Source organism: Lutjanus erythropterus, chromosome 13 (assembly GCF_056507025.1).
Source record: "Lutjanus erythropterus isolate fLutEry1 chromosome 13, fLutEry1.hap2, whole genome shotgun sequence".
Classification (NCBI taxonomy): Eukaryota; Metazoa; Chordata; class Actinopteri; order Lutjaniformes; family Lutjanidae; genus Lutjanus; species Lutjanus erythropterus.
Genome location: NC_139329.1, coordinates 8,546,047 through 8,561,920, shown reverse-complemented (window position 1 = coordinate 8,561,920; position 15,874 = coordinate 8,546,047). Strand labels below are relative to the sequence as shown.

Sequence of the window (15,874 nt, the reverse complement as noted above, 5' to 3'; positions counted from 1 at the left end):
ACACACACACACACACACACACACACTGAGTTGAGCTTCAAAGAACACTTCTTTGATCACATACTCACATATGTTGCACTCCACTGTGAACACATGCTGGAAATGCAAACCAAAACAAAGACACGATGAACTATGACACATAAAAATACCGGTGTACATCTCATTCCTCCTCTGATAGTCTAACTTTTAGAGTCTCCCTGTTCACGCTCCCATAATCCTCTCTTTCTTCAGCAAAGAATCACATTCACATTGTAAAATGAGCTCAATAGCTTACTGGATACAGGCTGGATCTGTTTTTAAATTTGCTACTTTAGAGCTGTGAGTGTTTTCTCCAAGAACTGAGACTGAATCCTTCACAGTGACGACATTTTAGTCAATCATTAGCTTGAACAGCCCTCAGTTTTAGGTTAGAAGGGTTTAGAATGGACAAGGTCACAAACAGGATTCATGTCAGTGCATGACAAACATGCACAACAGGTGGTATTTTTAGCCACACAAGACTAAAAAACCTTTCCAGCTTTTAGAGGGAATGCCATGAATGTTTGTTTTGTTCCAATGAGATGCCTGGTGGGGCTTATATTGTTTCCTGTAAAACAAGAAGTTAGGCTAGACTTGTCACAGACGTTGATTGATTGTTGTTCAGACCAAAAGTACATAGTGTGGACTGGTAGCTGGAGTGGTGCCAGTTAACCTCCTGGGCACTGCTGAGGTGCCCTTCAGCAAGGAACTGAACCCCCACCTGCTCGGGGCGCCGAGTGAAAGTACAATGGAGTGAAAAAATCGAATTTCCCCCAAGGGAAACTAATAAGATCCGTTCTTCTTCATTAGTGCTGTGAGGCTGTCATATGGACAGGTGTAATTTGTGGCACAGTTCAAACAGAATAAAAAAAACTGTCTCCTGCCATAGACTACTGTTCTTACCTTACTTTTTTCAGAATTTAGGTCACAGTGGAAGTGGCGTGACTTAGGCACTTTGACTTTCAATCTGTATGTGTCTTGGTGCATTTACTCAGGAAAACATGGGTGCCCCGTGGCAAACTGATGTTCATATGGCAGGTGTCATAAGAAAACTTAATAAGCATCACTGCAGCAGCTGATTTGACAGATTAGCACACTTCAAAAGAGACAGGAGGAGCAGGCGAATTGATACAAGGGCCATTTTGCTTGTTGTTCACTGTGCAAGCTTCCATACTGCTGTGACATCTGTGAACTAAGGCCACGTGGATCTTGCCCAAGTTTCCGACTTGGAATTCTGACTTGCGTGACCGTTTCACCACCCGACTGGTGAATTATAAGGAACATACAGCCTTTATTACAAAATTGTTATAGGTGATGATCATGTTAAGAAGAAGGTTGAAAATGTATTGACTTTCTGCATTGCTTTATAATCTTTCAAGAGAAAATCATGATGCATCTAAGTGTTGATTATTTCCCTCACCTGTAATGTATAGCTACACGGCCCTATGAAATATATTGGACATGGCTGCTATCGGGGGAAATCCATTTTCCATTCTTATTTTATACACACACAGACAAAGGCTTTAAATACACACATGGACACAGCACACTCATAGATATGCAGCTGTTGGAGAGAGATGTGTGAGTGATGGGGCTGCCACCCAAGCAGTTGAGGGTGGAGTGCCTTGCTCAACGGCACTGTGGCATGACGCATTTGTAGCAAACTCTGCTTGTATTTGTAGTGGGGCCAGTGCAGCTAGAGAGTGCACTCGAGGTCATAATATTTATCTTGCTACAGTACATGTGTGTCCTATAATGACCTTACACGAGTTTATGCATTTAAACACGAGGTCAACAAACTCTGGTTTTACTCTTTGTACTGAAATCAGTACACACATTGTTCTCACAAACCACATCTGCAACTAATCAACACAACAATGAGCTGTTCACTTAAGATCATTTATTGCATCCATTATTGCAAGTCTCCCTAAAAACACACTTCATTCTACAACATTTGTCAACAAGCAACTCTCTCAGAAAGACACAAAAAGAAAATATTACTAAAATGTCCAATTATACATGATGACAAATTACTGTCACTCTCCAAAGGGAACCAGAGATAGTTAAAACCCATGTATTCCTTGTTAAAGATCAATAAAACATGCACAGATTACAGCCAGTTAATGAAAGCAAAACAACAGATCAGGACTCATGTCACATTACTTCATTTTTTTTTTTTTTTAAGTGAGCACTGCTTGAACTTATCGTTATTGTCATTTATGCATCTGATCTGTGACAGTGATGATTTGTCAATAAATACGAGATAAAATTGCTTAAACATGATACAGTACAGATAGAGTAGGGGTGATGTGGGGGAGCTTCGCTGATCCACACTTAATTTCTAATCTGGAATGTTAAATGAATGAAGTTAAGACCTGCAAAAACAAAATAATAAAAGGTGATGCTAAGATTCCTGGGATACAGAGCCAACTCAGAAGTAAACTTGCCTTAGTTTCATTTCTAACCTATTTCTCTAAATCAATAATTCCTGTAAATTAAACAGCACAGAGATGACCTTTAACCTATTTTGATTTAATGGGATTTTCAATTTGATCTGAAATTGAAACTTAGTCCGCTCTCTGAAAAAACACTAAATAAATATGCGAGCAGTCTGCTGGTTCAAACCCTTACGCGCTCAATCAACCAAAACTTAGTCTGCTTTCAGCTGGTCAAAGGCTTCACAAACGTGATCAGAGTCACCCCCCCCCAACCAAAACTGTATTTGAACAAAACTCTGTGCATGTTCAGGAGACAGGGCAAGATTTCTCCAGTGGATTTCATCAGGATTGTTCTAAGGCATCATGAGTTATGACTATGAGCAAATGTGTGAAAGACACACCCACTTGCACCAATCAATATGGCACTTAAGATTTTGGTTAATGCTTGCCCCCAGAGCAAATTCTGACCTGTGGGTTTAGAGGCACACATTTTTGGTATTTGTGACGCCCCCTACAGGTCTTGCTCAAAATGCTTCAGCACAGTAAGGCTGCTCCCATACACATCCTGTAGATATGTCACCAGGTTTATGATGATTGGAGAAATTATTGATGAGTTGTGGCCATTTTCTTGCTAAGCCCTGCCACTTGTGAAGTTTATTTGTTAATGTCTTGAGAACTGAATAAGTTATTAACCAGCTTTATACAACTTTAGATAAGCCCTTTTGGACTTGAAGCCTAAAAAACAAAACAAAACAAAACTCTGAGCCTTCTAGGCATTAAACTTATTTTAGAAATCTTCCCACAAATAATAAAGCGTAACCCCTCTATGTGTAAAGATGTTTGCATAACATACATGTTGTAAAGTGCGTTGTGTAAATATAGTATTATTTACAAAAATTTTTTTTTTTTCTTTTACTATAGCAACAACACTATTTTACAGAAAACATACCCAAAGATTTAGCAGAGGGAAGCAGTCTAATTTGTATTTGGTCACATTCACCATCAGCTGACACTCAATAACAGAAAAATCCATCAAAAACAGCGCTGAAAAAGAAAAGTCATACAGGAGGTACAATGTTATTTTCAATTTTTTGAATCATGATGTTTTTTGTTCCATGGTTTGTTCTATTTGTCAAATTTTGTTTGTGAACTGAGGTTCCAGTCCTGGTCAGTTTCTTCTGGCACTGAGGCTGTTCAATGTTCACTACACAGTGACTGTATGAAGAAAATAAAGGCCATTACAGTTCGATTCACATCTTGTATTTTGTTTGTCCGAATTTAACTGACACATTCACTTTATATATATATGAAACATATATATAATTTATTACATATATTATTATATATATAAAAAGATCAGACTGTAAAGAACAAATCAAAGCTTCCCCGAAGAAAAAGATTCAGATGGCCTTTAGATACATTACTGTAGTTCTGTCTGTGTGTGGATTTTGACTTCAACTGAACACGGCTTACAGTAAGTGTGCAAGTATTTATCTGGATCATATTCTTCATTATGAAAACTCAGATGAGCTGATTTTGAATCCCATGGGATCAGAAAGCCTGTGTACATAAATCTCCTCACTGGGAGAATAATTAGGTGCAATGGTCTGCTACAGGGTTTATTTTTGACCCTCAGCTGCCACCTATTGATGTTCTATGGATAAAGAAGCAGTACTTGTCTTACAAAGCCTTGTCATGCAGCAAATATACCTCAGGAAGCTGTAAAAACCAACAATCAGTAGACAGTAGATGCTTGGTCAGATGGAGAAATGGGATAGCTGGAGGTCCTTTGAACAATTTCTTAGTGTCAAGAATGCTGTCAGATGTTTCTAGTCCTTTGCTTCCTTTGTTTCCAGTTGACAGTTTTAGAAATTTAAGGATATGGCACTGCTTTGCTTTGCTGGTGTTTCAATAGGGATGTCTGAGTCATTCTTTGTATGCATATGTACAATGCCGGTGTTTTTATTAATTCTTGAATTGACAGTTCCAGACAACTTCCTTTTCCTTCCACCAGCCTTTCAAGCAACAACTCCATAGATTATTGCTCCCCACTGAAAAATAAAAAGAGTCTGCTGTCTCAGTTCTAGGTGGTCAGTTGGCCACACCCTGAGGAACCTCAGGTATGAGGGAGGAAAAGAATGTTTTGAAGAAAACCCAGGCCGTCCACATGACTGACACCCTGTGAGGAGGCACTAAAACTGCTGTCATCGGTCCTTGTCCGTCTGATCCGTCCGCTGCTGCCGGAGCACCTTCCTCCCTTTGTCTGTCAGCAGGTTGGTCAGCCTGAGTGGACAGGACACGAAGTCATTGTAAAAAAAAGATGAAAGTGTTTCTCAGTTTAAGTATACTATTTCCATCCACAGATGCCCAACAGAGTTTATGAAACTTAAGTGAAATGAAGATGAATCACAAACATATGGGAGATGTTATCTTACTTGATTTGGGACTGGGTTCCTGTTCTCGTTCTGCTGGTTGTGCTGGACCTCAGGGGGCTGCAGATGGTTGGGTCCTTGGACCTGCACTCTCCTTCTGAAGGGAAACCAGCCCGCAGTGTGTCTGTGGAGGACAGAGTACATGTTTATACGAATGCTCAGTGAACAGCAACAAGCAACTTATATCAAACTGCTATAAAATGAAGTCCATGAACTAAAGTCTGAGACTTTATTTCAAATTATTTAGCAGCCAAAACTAAACTGATATGATATCATAGAAGAAAACAGACATAAGCATATTATATGATCACTGTGATGACATCAGTATACACTTCTGTAGCTACTGTGCAATACAATGCCTCCACAGAACACTACATCTAGCTAAACATGTTTATTTTTTGTGTCACTTAGGGACAGTACAACAAGCTGTAAACACAACTCTGACAGACAGAATGATCATTTAATAAAGTTAGCCTGTTTATTAATAGTTGTCTATTTATATATCCAGCAGATACATTTGTTTTTCGGGGTACCTGATCACTGTAGTCTAATATTTACCCTTTCTTTACTTCTGAAAATAGCTGCCTGCTGTGAAAACAAGATTAATGAAAGTGACTGAACCAAATCAGTAAAGTCACAAAACACAAGATCAAATCAATGTGCTAAAAGATGCTAAAATGCTCTACAGAGTAGATTTGGCTGAATACTCTCTGTGGGTTTGTCACTGTGACTGATCTCTCTCACATTATATTGTTAATATCGACAAATTGATAAGAGCAGATGTAAAGAACTAGTATGTAGGATTTAGCAGCATCTAGTGATGACATTGTAAACTGCAACCAACTGGATACTACTCATCTTAATCTCCCCTTCCAGGCATGTAGGAGAACCTACAGTGGCCACAAAACTCACACAAAAAGAGCTAGACTGATTGATTGGTTTGTCCATTCTGGGCTACAGCCAAAACATGGTGATTCAAAATGATGGCCTCTGTAGACCTGCACCCTCTGTAGAAATGGCTCATTCTAAGGTAAGGAAACCACAACAACACCTATTTTAAGATGATTATACACTAATGAAAACATACTTATGGATATTATATTCCATTTCTGGCATATTCTACCAATAAATCCACTAAAAAAAGTACCAAACTGACCTCAAAATATTATATTATATCACACTATAATTCAAGACTTGAAAATATTTTGGGATTATTCATATTTATATTTTGTTAGTTATATATTAGCCTTGTTTTATTACTATGCTTGTCTCTTTTGTTCTGGGTGAAGAAATATAGATCTTATCCTGACATTTGCAAGCTTTGTAGATTTACTGGTCCATGGCCTTAAGCTGTTTGAATAAATACTGTAGTTTGCAGTAAATCTGTTCCTCATTTTTGTGATTTATCCTCATCTTTAGAAACACTTTTCTAAATTCTTCATGTCACAGTACTTCTGAAGGTGCTGTATGCACCACTCACTGCCAGCAGAGGGCGCAGTGCAGCACTAGCATCTCAGACCAAAACAAACTGTTTATTCAGTAAAGCTGGGGGGAAAAGTAAGCCTCAGCTAAACACCACTGATGACTAAATTCAGATCAAATTGTCAAACTAGGCGGTATTGATCAAATGTACATGGATAAAGATTCTGATCCAACACTGCCTATTTGTGGCCAAATATGTTGTTTTTTAAAAACACATTTTAGTGCACTTTAGTGTTGTTTGCTGATATCTAGTGAGGCTGAATGTAATATATTGTATCTTTAACATTTTGTTATCTTTTTGCTGGTAATGCTGTCATGTGTTGAAATGATAAACTATGAACTTTTTTCCTGTTTACATTTCCGACAAAGTGAGTGATCAAAGAGGGGGAAAGAGACCTGACAGAGAAGAGAAAGTGAGGGTGGGGGACAGAAACAGATGTCTGCTATGTATGTGTCTTAACATTAACCTTGCTGATGAGTAATCATTAGTCAAATGCATATCGATTGACATGTTATCAGTGGGGCAGCCGGTGTCCTTCACACACAAACACACACAGTGTCTGTCTTTCATCTCTTTAGGTTCTAAAGAAATGACCTGAATTTTGGCTTAAGTTCGTTTCTGTTAAAAAAAGTGTTTTCCCCTCTGACAAATGACAGCATTTCTCTCACCTCCAGCAGTGGCTTTTTCGTTGCTTTCCCTTGACATAGGAACACAGTCAATACACTAAACCCTTTTAAACCACGGCTGAGTGATGGAATGTGAAGGGTTATGTAATAGCCGACAGAGTGTGAGACCGGAACACGTTGAGTAAAGGAACAACATGGCCTGACCTGATGATAACAACAGTGTTGATGTGGAACCTGCTGTCTCTGTGCAATGCTGCCAACTTTGAACATGAATACATGTGAAATTGACCTCTGACTTCTCTATGACACAGACTTAATCACAGTTACTCTGGGATGTTAAAGGAAACAATCAACTTGACACAAGACACAGATACAGCTTGAATTTCAAGTATGAAGGCAACTGTCTCCAAACAAATTAGATCAAGTCCTGTTAGCTTTGCGAGGAAATGCGGGTGGTGATCTTTTTTTGTTTTTCAGTTGAATATTTAGTTATAGTTGAGTGACTGGGTCATTTGAATAAAAACTTGTTTAAGGAAGTGATTATCACACCCCTGCTGCAGTGCACAGATGTGAAGTCAAACAAACAAGCTATTGTGAACAAGATGGCTGAAACATAAAAAAGAGGTATACAAACAAAAAGTTCTGTATGTATCTCAGACTATGTTGCGTTCTCAGTTACTCTATAGTAAAGCTAAGCAGTATGGACTGTGCTGCCTGCAGTGATCAGCATCAGTTCAGTGTGTGGTTTACATTTTGTTTGCTGAACTTCCCAAGGATGAGGAACCACTGACTGTTTGGTGTCTATGTGTGCTGTCTTTAACCCATGAACCCATGTGTTTTGTACATTACACTCAGCTGCTTTAGCTTGTTTGTTCTGACAACAAATTTCGGTCTAATAGGTTTTAAAGGTACATATCCTGAAGATGGGCTGTAAGCATATGCAAACATCAGCTACGTTTCTTACTAGAATTTTTAATAAATAACAAATGTAAATGGTTGAATTTAACCATTTTATCCATTAGTGCACACTTGTACTTTGACCAACAAATTGCCATACTGGCAATTCTTTCTTCTTAACAATTTACTCACCATCTGCACTCATTTTCTCACTCCACACTGCTTCTATTGTCGTGTCACAAGTCAGTGGTGCAACTGAACAACACAAACCTTAAATGCTTGGCTGTTTGTGTGTCACTCGTAGCACACTCCATTATCAAGGGAGCTTTATAAGCCAGGGTGTATTTGTTACATGCTGTCACAATGGTTTGCATTCTATGCATTTAAGTCAAACTACTCAACATTTTATTGAAACATTTTCTTATTGCGATTGATTGTCTATTGCTGATACATATCACTATTGTTTGATTACCAAGGCCTAAGTGACACAGAGGAAGTTCAAACCAGGCATGCTACTATACTTCTATGTCTAATGATTTTATACTTAAATTTCCAAAGAAGTGGTAACATACTGTATGTGATGTGCTGTTTTTTTAAAATAACACTCAGCCACAAGCAACTCAGCCCTTGAGTTGTTTTAAATGATTGAGTGTTGCTATTGAGAGAGACTCTGGATGTCAATACAAGTATCTGATAAGGGCCAGTAACCTCCAGAGAGAGGAGTGCTTTAAAATAAGTCACTCAGACCACAACAGTGTAGTGGAGCTGTTCAGCCAAGTTTGGTAGCTGTTCATAGCTGTTAAATACAAAGTAATAGTGTAAACTTACAGATACATGAGGAGGAGGGTGCTCATCACCAGCAGGAAGCGACTCAGGGTGGAGTTGAAGTACACGATCATAAGCAGAACGCCAAATCTTGCGGCAGAATACATCCAGTCCAGCCAGTCGCGGTCCATGTCCTCCTCATCCTCCATCACAGGCCCGCCCTGCGGGTTCATCCGCATGTTCTGGTTGGCCTGGCCTGGGTTGATGAAAGCGCCATCCTGTGCTGGGTTCTGATTCGCTGGCAGGTTATTGATGGGGTCTTGATTGGCTAATGGGGCTGGAACAGGTACTTGGTGGGCAGGGACAGGTGGGTACTGGCCAGTTGTTGTAGCTGGAGGAGAGGGGACGCTGCCTGCTGCTGCCAGTGCTGCATGGCTGTTGGTGGAAAATGAGACAAACATTAAGTAAGTCAAGAGTATATGAAGCAAGCTGGAAGAAGTCACACATGGCCATGTCAGACCATGAGACTGTGAGGATAAAGAAGGAACTCACACTATGGCTGAATAACATGGAAAATCATGATACAACTATTAACGATAAGTATCAGATACTGGGATTACAATGAGTCACAATTTAAGAGGGAATAGTATTTTTTGCATTTCATTTTCACAGAAAATGCTGTAACACATTTTACCTTCATCAAAGAAAATCACAGGCCCTGCAATTTGGATATTGCATCTGGCCACATCGCAATTTCAATAATATGACGATTAACTGTTCAGCCCCAACTCACACCATCAAAAACATAGTATGAATTTTAGGTGTATGAATGAAAACTCACTATTGCATGTAATACTGTCTGGCGTATACATGCTGGAGCCACAGTAGCTGTTGAGGGCTGTACAGGGAGTAGGTGGGAAAGGCTGGTTGGATCATCTGTGGAGCTCCAGGCCTGCAGGGGAAAATGACAAAGAATATTAATATCTGTTCATAACAGAGAATTTAATTTATATTTCTCTAGTCGTAACAGAACTCTGTTCAAGAGTCCTGCAGCGGGATGCAGGTGGGCAGCTGGTGAGAGCAATAATATAAAGCATACAATAAACTAATATATTTTTCCCTGGAGAAATCAGAATTGATAATGATTGTGGGGTATTTTTTTAATATTTGTATCGGCTAATACAGTAATGTCAAATCTAATCAGCCAGCAGGATTTTATTGTGAAACCCTACAACACAACCTCTGACCACACATTTGCCAGATGAGCCAGTACAGGAAACTAAATTGTGGAAAATCCTGAGGAATTTAGCGAGTTTGCTGCTTGTAAAAAGTGTCAAAAAGTATTAGCTTTTGATAGCAGCAAGCTAGGTTCATTGTTACTATGGAAACACATTGTCAGCTGCAGGGTCACAGGCACTGTGCTTGTTGAGAACACAAGTGAGAGGAAAGACAGTGACTGTGTACATGTGTTTAATCACGGGTAAGGGCCAGGTTGCAGGGCTTGTATTCACTGTTCTGAACTGTGCAGATTTGACTTTGAGATAATTGGGGGTAACGGGTCAGTTCTGGTTCTCAGTTTTGCAGGTGTGATTTTGCAAAACTGGACCCATGCAGGACTCTGCTCTGTTTTATAATCCACTTAGGTTAACTGCATTTTTTTGAGTTGAGGCATCTTATTTGCAAATCAAGGATTGGTTTCAAAAATGCTTTGACATGCCCACTTTCACTTCCTGTAACATTTGCTTATGTGGCCACATGTAGAGTGAGGTTTTGAAATGAATGCACTCACTCTTGAGCGGTTCTAACGATTGATATTAATGCATGAAAACATTTACAGTCTATCACATAGAAATGATCACAATGTATTACAGGTAATGTATCCCCTAATTGTGCATCATTCTTGACTCGTTCCCCCAGGCTTTCACCGGTTGATCTCACAAAAGTCAACTTATGTTTTCAGATTGATGAAGTGTGCTTTAAGATGGCAACAGAGATTATACCCAGAGGAAGTGAAGAGGGGAACTGAATGATTTGACTATGTTTGTTTGTCATGCTACCATTGGTAAAAATGTGATTTGGTTGTCAAATAGAGGTTGTGTGTTAATGTAGCTGGAAATAAGACAATAGCCTTGTTTTTAATTTCATACATGCATTTACGTGCATGATGACATTATCCAACAACATATGCAAGGCAGAATCCTTCTTCTCTTCACCAAAGCTGGAGATTTGACAGTGTTGATATGGGCCTATCGTAGGTTTCTATAATGTTGACCTCATGCAGTTTTTTGCTGTTCATGCTGGTGTGGTTACATCTAATTTCTTTTTGTTGTTAAGGAAAAATACCCTGAACATTGGTCATGTCCATTAAACTAAATACAGTTTAGCAGATACATAATTTCTTTTATTATGGCTTACACTGCAGTAGCAGGCCATGGAGGAGTTCCTGGTGGAGAAACTGGCGTGTGTGTGTGAGCTGGAGCAGCAGCAGAGGTTGGAGAGGTCTGTCTCCTATGCCTCAGTTCTGATGTGCTGGGAGTCTGAACTGTGGAGGAGGAGCTGCTGGGATGTGGCTGTGCTGTCTCTTTGGTCTGCAAAGGCAAGTTCAAAATATGAAACAAAATGGATCAATGTCTGTTACTCAGCACTACAAGAAAACCCACTGTAGTAAGATAGGTCTAAGTTCTATCATGTGGGATGTATAACCACTTGGAAGTTTTGTAGTATTAGTTGAGGCAGAGCAGGACACTTGGAAGTGTGAACTAAAGCAAGTTATCTTTAGCTGTACTTTTGATCTCAAAACTGTAGCCGAGTTCTGGAGGATGACAGCTGAAGTGATAAAGTTCCACTTCACAGTGGGATAGTAATGAGGAAGGAGGTGAAGAAGTCAGTCTCCAAGCTAAACCTGCTGCCTTTGAGCTTGAAACGCCACAGGGGCTGGAGTTCCTGTCAAAACCCACAGAGCTGATGTATGTTGTTGAATTTATGAAACAGAAACATTACTGAAGCATTTATACAAATGGCTAATGTAATCAGTGGCTAACTTTGATCTGAATTCATCTACGAATGCAATAAAATTATCATTATATTGTGAAAAAAACACAACATCACCTAAATTACTTTACAAGAATATATTAGTATTCATGAGGGAGTGAGGAACTGAAACCAGCCGTTCTGCATACATGGCCCTCAATCTAAAAATAAAACCAAAAAGAGTTCCACTCAACACTCCAGTTTCATTACCCACCATCACTGAGGATACACATGAACAAATAACTGAACTAGTTTTAAAAATGATGATGACAAGATTTTGACATTAAATTTGATTTCGTGAAGATCATTAACAGTGTTCCAGTGAAACAACACTTTAAAATGGTTTATTTATTCAACTTATAACATATTATTTTAACATTAATTCAGATAAAAAGGAAATGAGCAGCATGATTTCACTATGAATGGTTGTGCGAGGGGAAAAAAAAGAGATACTCATTTGAAAGTCTCTAACGACTTTCTACCTCTTCAGAGAGAGAACCAACTTTCAACAAAACCTCTGACCAACATTAGCAAATTTAGTCATCTGTGTTAAATTAATTTCCAATGTGAAAATGTACTTTCTGAAAACACTGCTAAAGGTTCTGAGGAAAGCAGAATATGAGCAAACATCATCATTTCTCACCTTAGGTCTTGCTCCCAGTTGTCCTTGAGGTTGATTCCTATAAGTACATACTAAGTGCAGTGTTGGAATGGAGTCAGTCTGAGAAGGTGGAGATAAATGCCTGATTAGAAAAACTAACATGGTAAAACACACTGATACAGTCAAGCCTAAGAAGTAGCCTACAGCAGACAGAATTAAACATGTTAGTGTGAGCAAACAGTCCCTAACAAATGCCAAACTAAGACTTTACGGAGCTTTTCCACTGACAATGATCTGAAAGATCTCAGAGGCAAAATTCTTCATCTTTTGGCTTTCAGCTGGAGATCTGGCAGTGATGATATGAGCCAGTCTAAAGTGTCTGTAGTTTTGACATAATGCAACCTTTTTTGTTCTCACTGGTGTGGTTACATCTAATTTTCTTGTATGGAAAAATATCCTGAATGACACTGACAGCGGTGAAGAGGAAGAAATGGATCTTGAGCCCACCATTCTCTCTGTGTTTTTTCAGTTTTTCTCAATTTTATCATCACCCAGTTTCAAATAACCCTCTTAGAGCATTGAAATGGTTGGCGTTATCTTTCAGTGCTGGAGTTGTCTTACAGCTGGTACTATCTCATCTCCAGCAATATGAGCCTCTGGTGGGATTCGCACACAAAAACCATGAACCAGTCACATGAAATATTACACTGTACTGGTTTTATAGAGCACAACAACCCTTTCACAGGCCATGAACATCCTTTCTGGTCATTTACTATCAGACAAAGGCTGGTGACAGAAAAACAGGCTAGATTCAACCTCTCCAGCCAGTTTGTCACCAGTAAAAACAGCAGCATGAAGGCATATAATCAACTTGTCATTTCAGGTTTTGCATAAAGTATACGTTAAACTTCACTGACATAAGGTTCTACAAAAATCTATTTAAACCAAATGCAAAAGTAACTTCATATGCACAGCACACCCATGTGCACCTGCAAATAGACAAACATATTCTCTCACATACCTGTCTGAAGATATCTTTAATGTGCAGATGGTCGGGCAACAGTTTACCAGCATAGATCAGTCTCTGATCACTCACAGCCTGCACAAAACAAACCAGTTTAGTTAGTTTACTTTTGGGAAAAGTGACTAACAAATTATGTTTGCATAGTGGCTTGTCTTAGGCGATGTTTCTACAGAGGGAAAACTGTAAGGAATTTTTCACAGTGCTGGTGATAGGCGTTCTGACTTTTTTGGTCAATCTGAAACCATATCATAGTCTTTGTTTCCTGAGGACAGCACATGGCAAGATGGGCTGTGGGGAAAATAACATTCAGACCAAATCTGTGTTTGGTGGAAAATGCAAGGTAAGTGTATTTTTATAGCACAAGTCAGCCTGTTTTAGGGGGAGGTTTTGTATACAAGAAATTATTGAAGATGTAATAGAATGTGAAAACATGACACTGGTATTTTTTTTTTAGATAACACTGGTTCTCAAACTTTGCTACTGCTGCCTTTCATGCATTCAGTGACCCTGTGCCAATCACAATAAACAAAACCATGGCTTTGCATCAAGCACTGTCCTTACTGTTAAGCTATTTTTCACAAAGGAGTGGCTTGTAAATATCTGCTAATAGTTAAAAACAAGAAGAAGACACCAGATTTTTTTTAGAGAACAAGGATTACATTAAGATTAAGAGAGTAATTTGTTGGTTGGATGACCTAGCTTGTACTATATAGTACAATATATCTCTAAAGTCTACTGCCTCATCTGAGCACCTTCCAGGACACTCTGTCCTTCAAAGCTGCAGTCTTCCAGGGGGGGATGAAACTTGGCAGTCACAAATGATAAAGGTTTTGGCTGACTCTATTATAAGAGGCCTGAGTGCAGCTTGTAGCCTGATATTAGACTGAATTTTCAACTTGAGAAGTCTGCCATGGGCAAATCTGAAGGTCTATGCTGCTCATCCAGCCATTTAACTATTTAAGGCTGGGTGATATGGCTTATAAATAGTTTCTGGACATTTTTAGGCTATTGTTTGATAAAAGATATATATCTTGGTAAACACATTTTCTCTCAGTTAACATAGTGTAAGGGCTGATGTGAACAAAAAGTTATATCATGATACATTATCAAATACGTCTATCAATATTGCAACAGTATTTGGGGGATGATTATGGTATAACAGAACGACCAGAGCTGTTTGGTATGTCCTGAAAATCTAATCAATTTACTGGAATGGAGCCTTTAAAACCAGGAAAAGACAACTACGTCAAATCACGATATAGGTCTAATGATACCCAAACTCTATCTAGACTCACTTCACGATAATGTATGATAGGATTCCCAAAGCTTTTCCAAAAGAAGATTTGGTTGTATAGCAGTCTCATTTCAAACACACACGCTCAACAAATTTTATGTGAAGTCAACAGTTCATAACAGGTTAAATTTTCCTGTAAGTTAGCTCTAATACCTGTCGGGGACAGTTTAAGCTATTATACATTCTACACACTGTCTGTTTTTAGGGTAAGGGCATGATAAAAAAAATCACTCCACCTGGGACCCACTGAAACTCCTTCAAAAGTTCTTCGTAATTATAATTTTGTCGGTTTGATGTGAGCACACAAACAGAAAGTCAGACAGTAAGAGGGAAATGGCTGACAGCTGTTCCTGGCAGCAGCCTCCTTCACTCAGCAGCTGGCTCGAGACATGACATTCCAGGACATAGCCTCTCGCTTCTGTCACACAAGCTAACTCTTCCGCTAACAGCTAGCTAACTTTTATTCGCCTCTTGATAACTCACCGGTCTTGTTGGGTAAACAGTCGACAAATGTGTTTTTAAGTCCTTCACAGTCCAGTTTAGGTAGACGCCTTCGACGGTTTGGTCCCCATGACCCTGGTTGGGCGTTTTTATGAGAAGAGCAATCGTCTTTTGTTCAGAATCTCCAACATCCATTTTTCACTCTCTTTCACTCGTTGTAGTCTCGTCGTCAGAGTAATACCGTTTTCACGCTTCAGCTGTGCAGTACAGACCTCCGGATACAATATGTCAACAAACAGAAGAAGAGCGAAGCAAAATGTCTCGTCTAAAGAAACCCTTGTGGGATTTCGTTGAAAACAGAAGTGCTTTTCTAAACGCCGTCAGACGGGACGGGGAGAAATGTTGTTTCCAAACACACTGTGGCCGCTGCTGATTGGTTACTGTCAGCTCGTGCTCAGACGTGGAGGCTCGGAGAATCGTCACCCTTTGAGCATGCGCAGTTATTAATCATGGATCCGAAGATCGTTTATTCAGGGAAGAAAAAAAAACAAAAACAAATATGAGTTCGCTCACTCTGGCACTCTCGTGTCATTTTGCCGGTCTACCAAAACACACGACCCTGTGGAAGGCAATGCAAGGAAATTATGACTTTTTTTAAGTGGTAGAAATGGGCTTCCATATGAGACAAACCGAAACGGCATCAGTAAACTATACCATTTTAAATGCATAAAATGCAAACATTTCCTTTAAATCAATAAATGCCAGTCATGTCATTCATTTCAATTAACATGTGCTAGTCCCCTACAAGTTTTTCAGTTTGGCGTT

At 39.3% G+C, this 15,874-nt stretch overlaps 1 protein-coding gene across 1 annotated transcript; it reads right to left on the bottom strand.

Moving 5' to 3' along the window:
- Window positions 1-3,378: 3,378 nt before the first annotated feature.
- Window positions 3,379-15,499, bottom strand: herpud1 (homocysteine-inducible, endoplasmic reticulum stress-inducible, ubiquitin-like domain member 1). Its single transcript, XM_084734273.1, has 8 exons — window positions 15,092-15,499; window positions 13,312-13,389; window positions 12,333-12,410; window positions 11,075-11,247; window positions 9,501-9,611; window positions 8,723-9,094; window positions 4,892-5,012; window positions 3,379-4,739 (listed from the first exon to the last, which is right to left on the bottom strand). The coding sequence occupies exons 1-8, from the start codon at window positions 15,242-15,244 to the stop codon at window positions 4,548-4,550; spliced, it is 1,278 nt and encodes a 425-aa protein (XP_084590399.1). The 5' UTR covers window positions 15,245-15,499; the 3' UTR covers window positions 3,379-4,547.
- Between the last annotated feature and the right edge of the window lie 375 nt (window positions 15,500-15,874).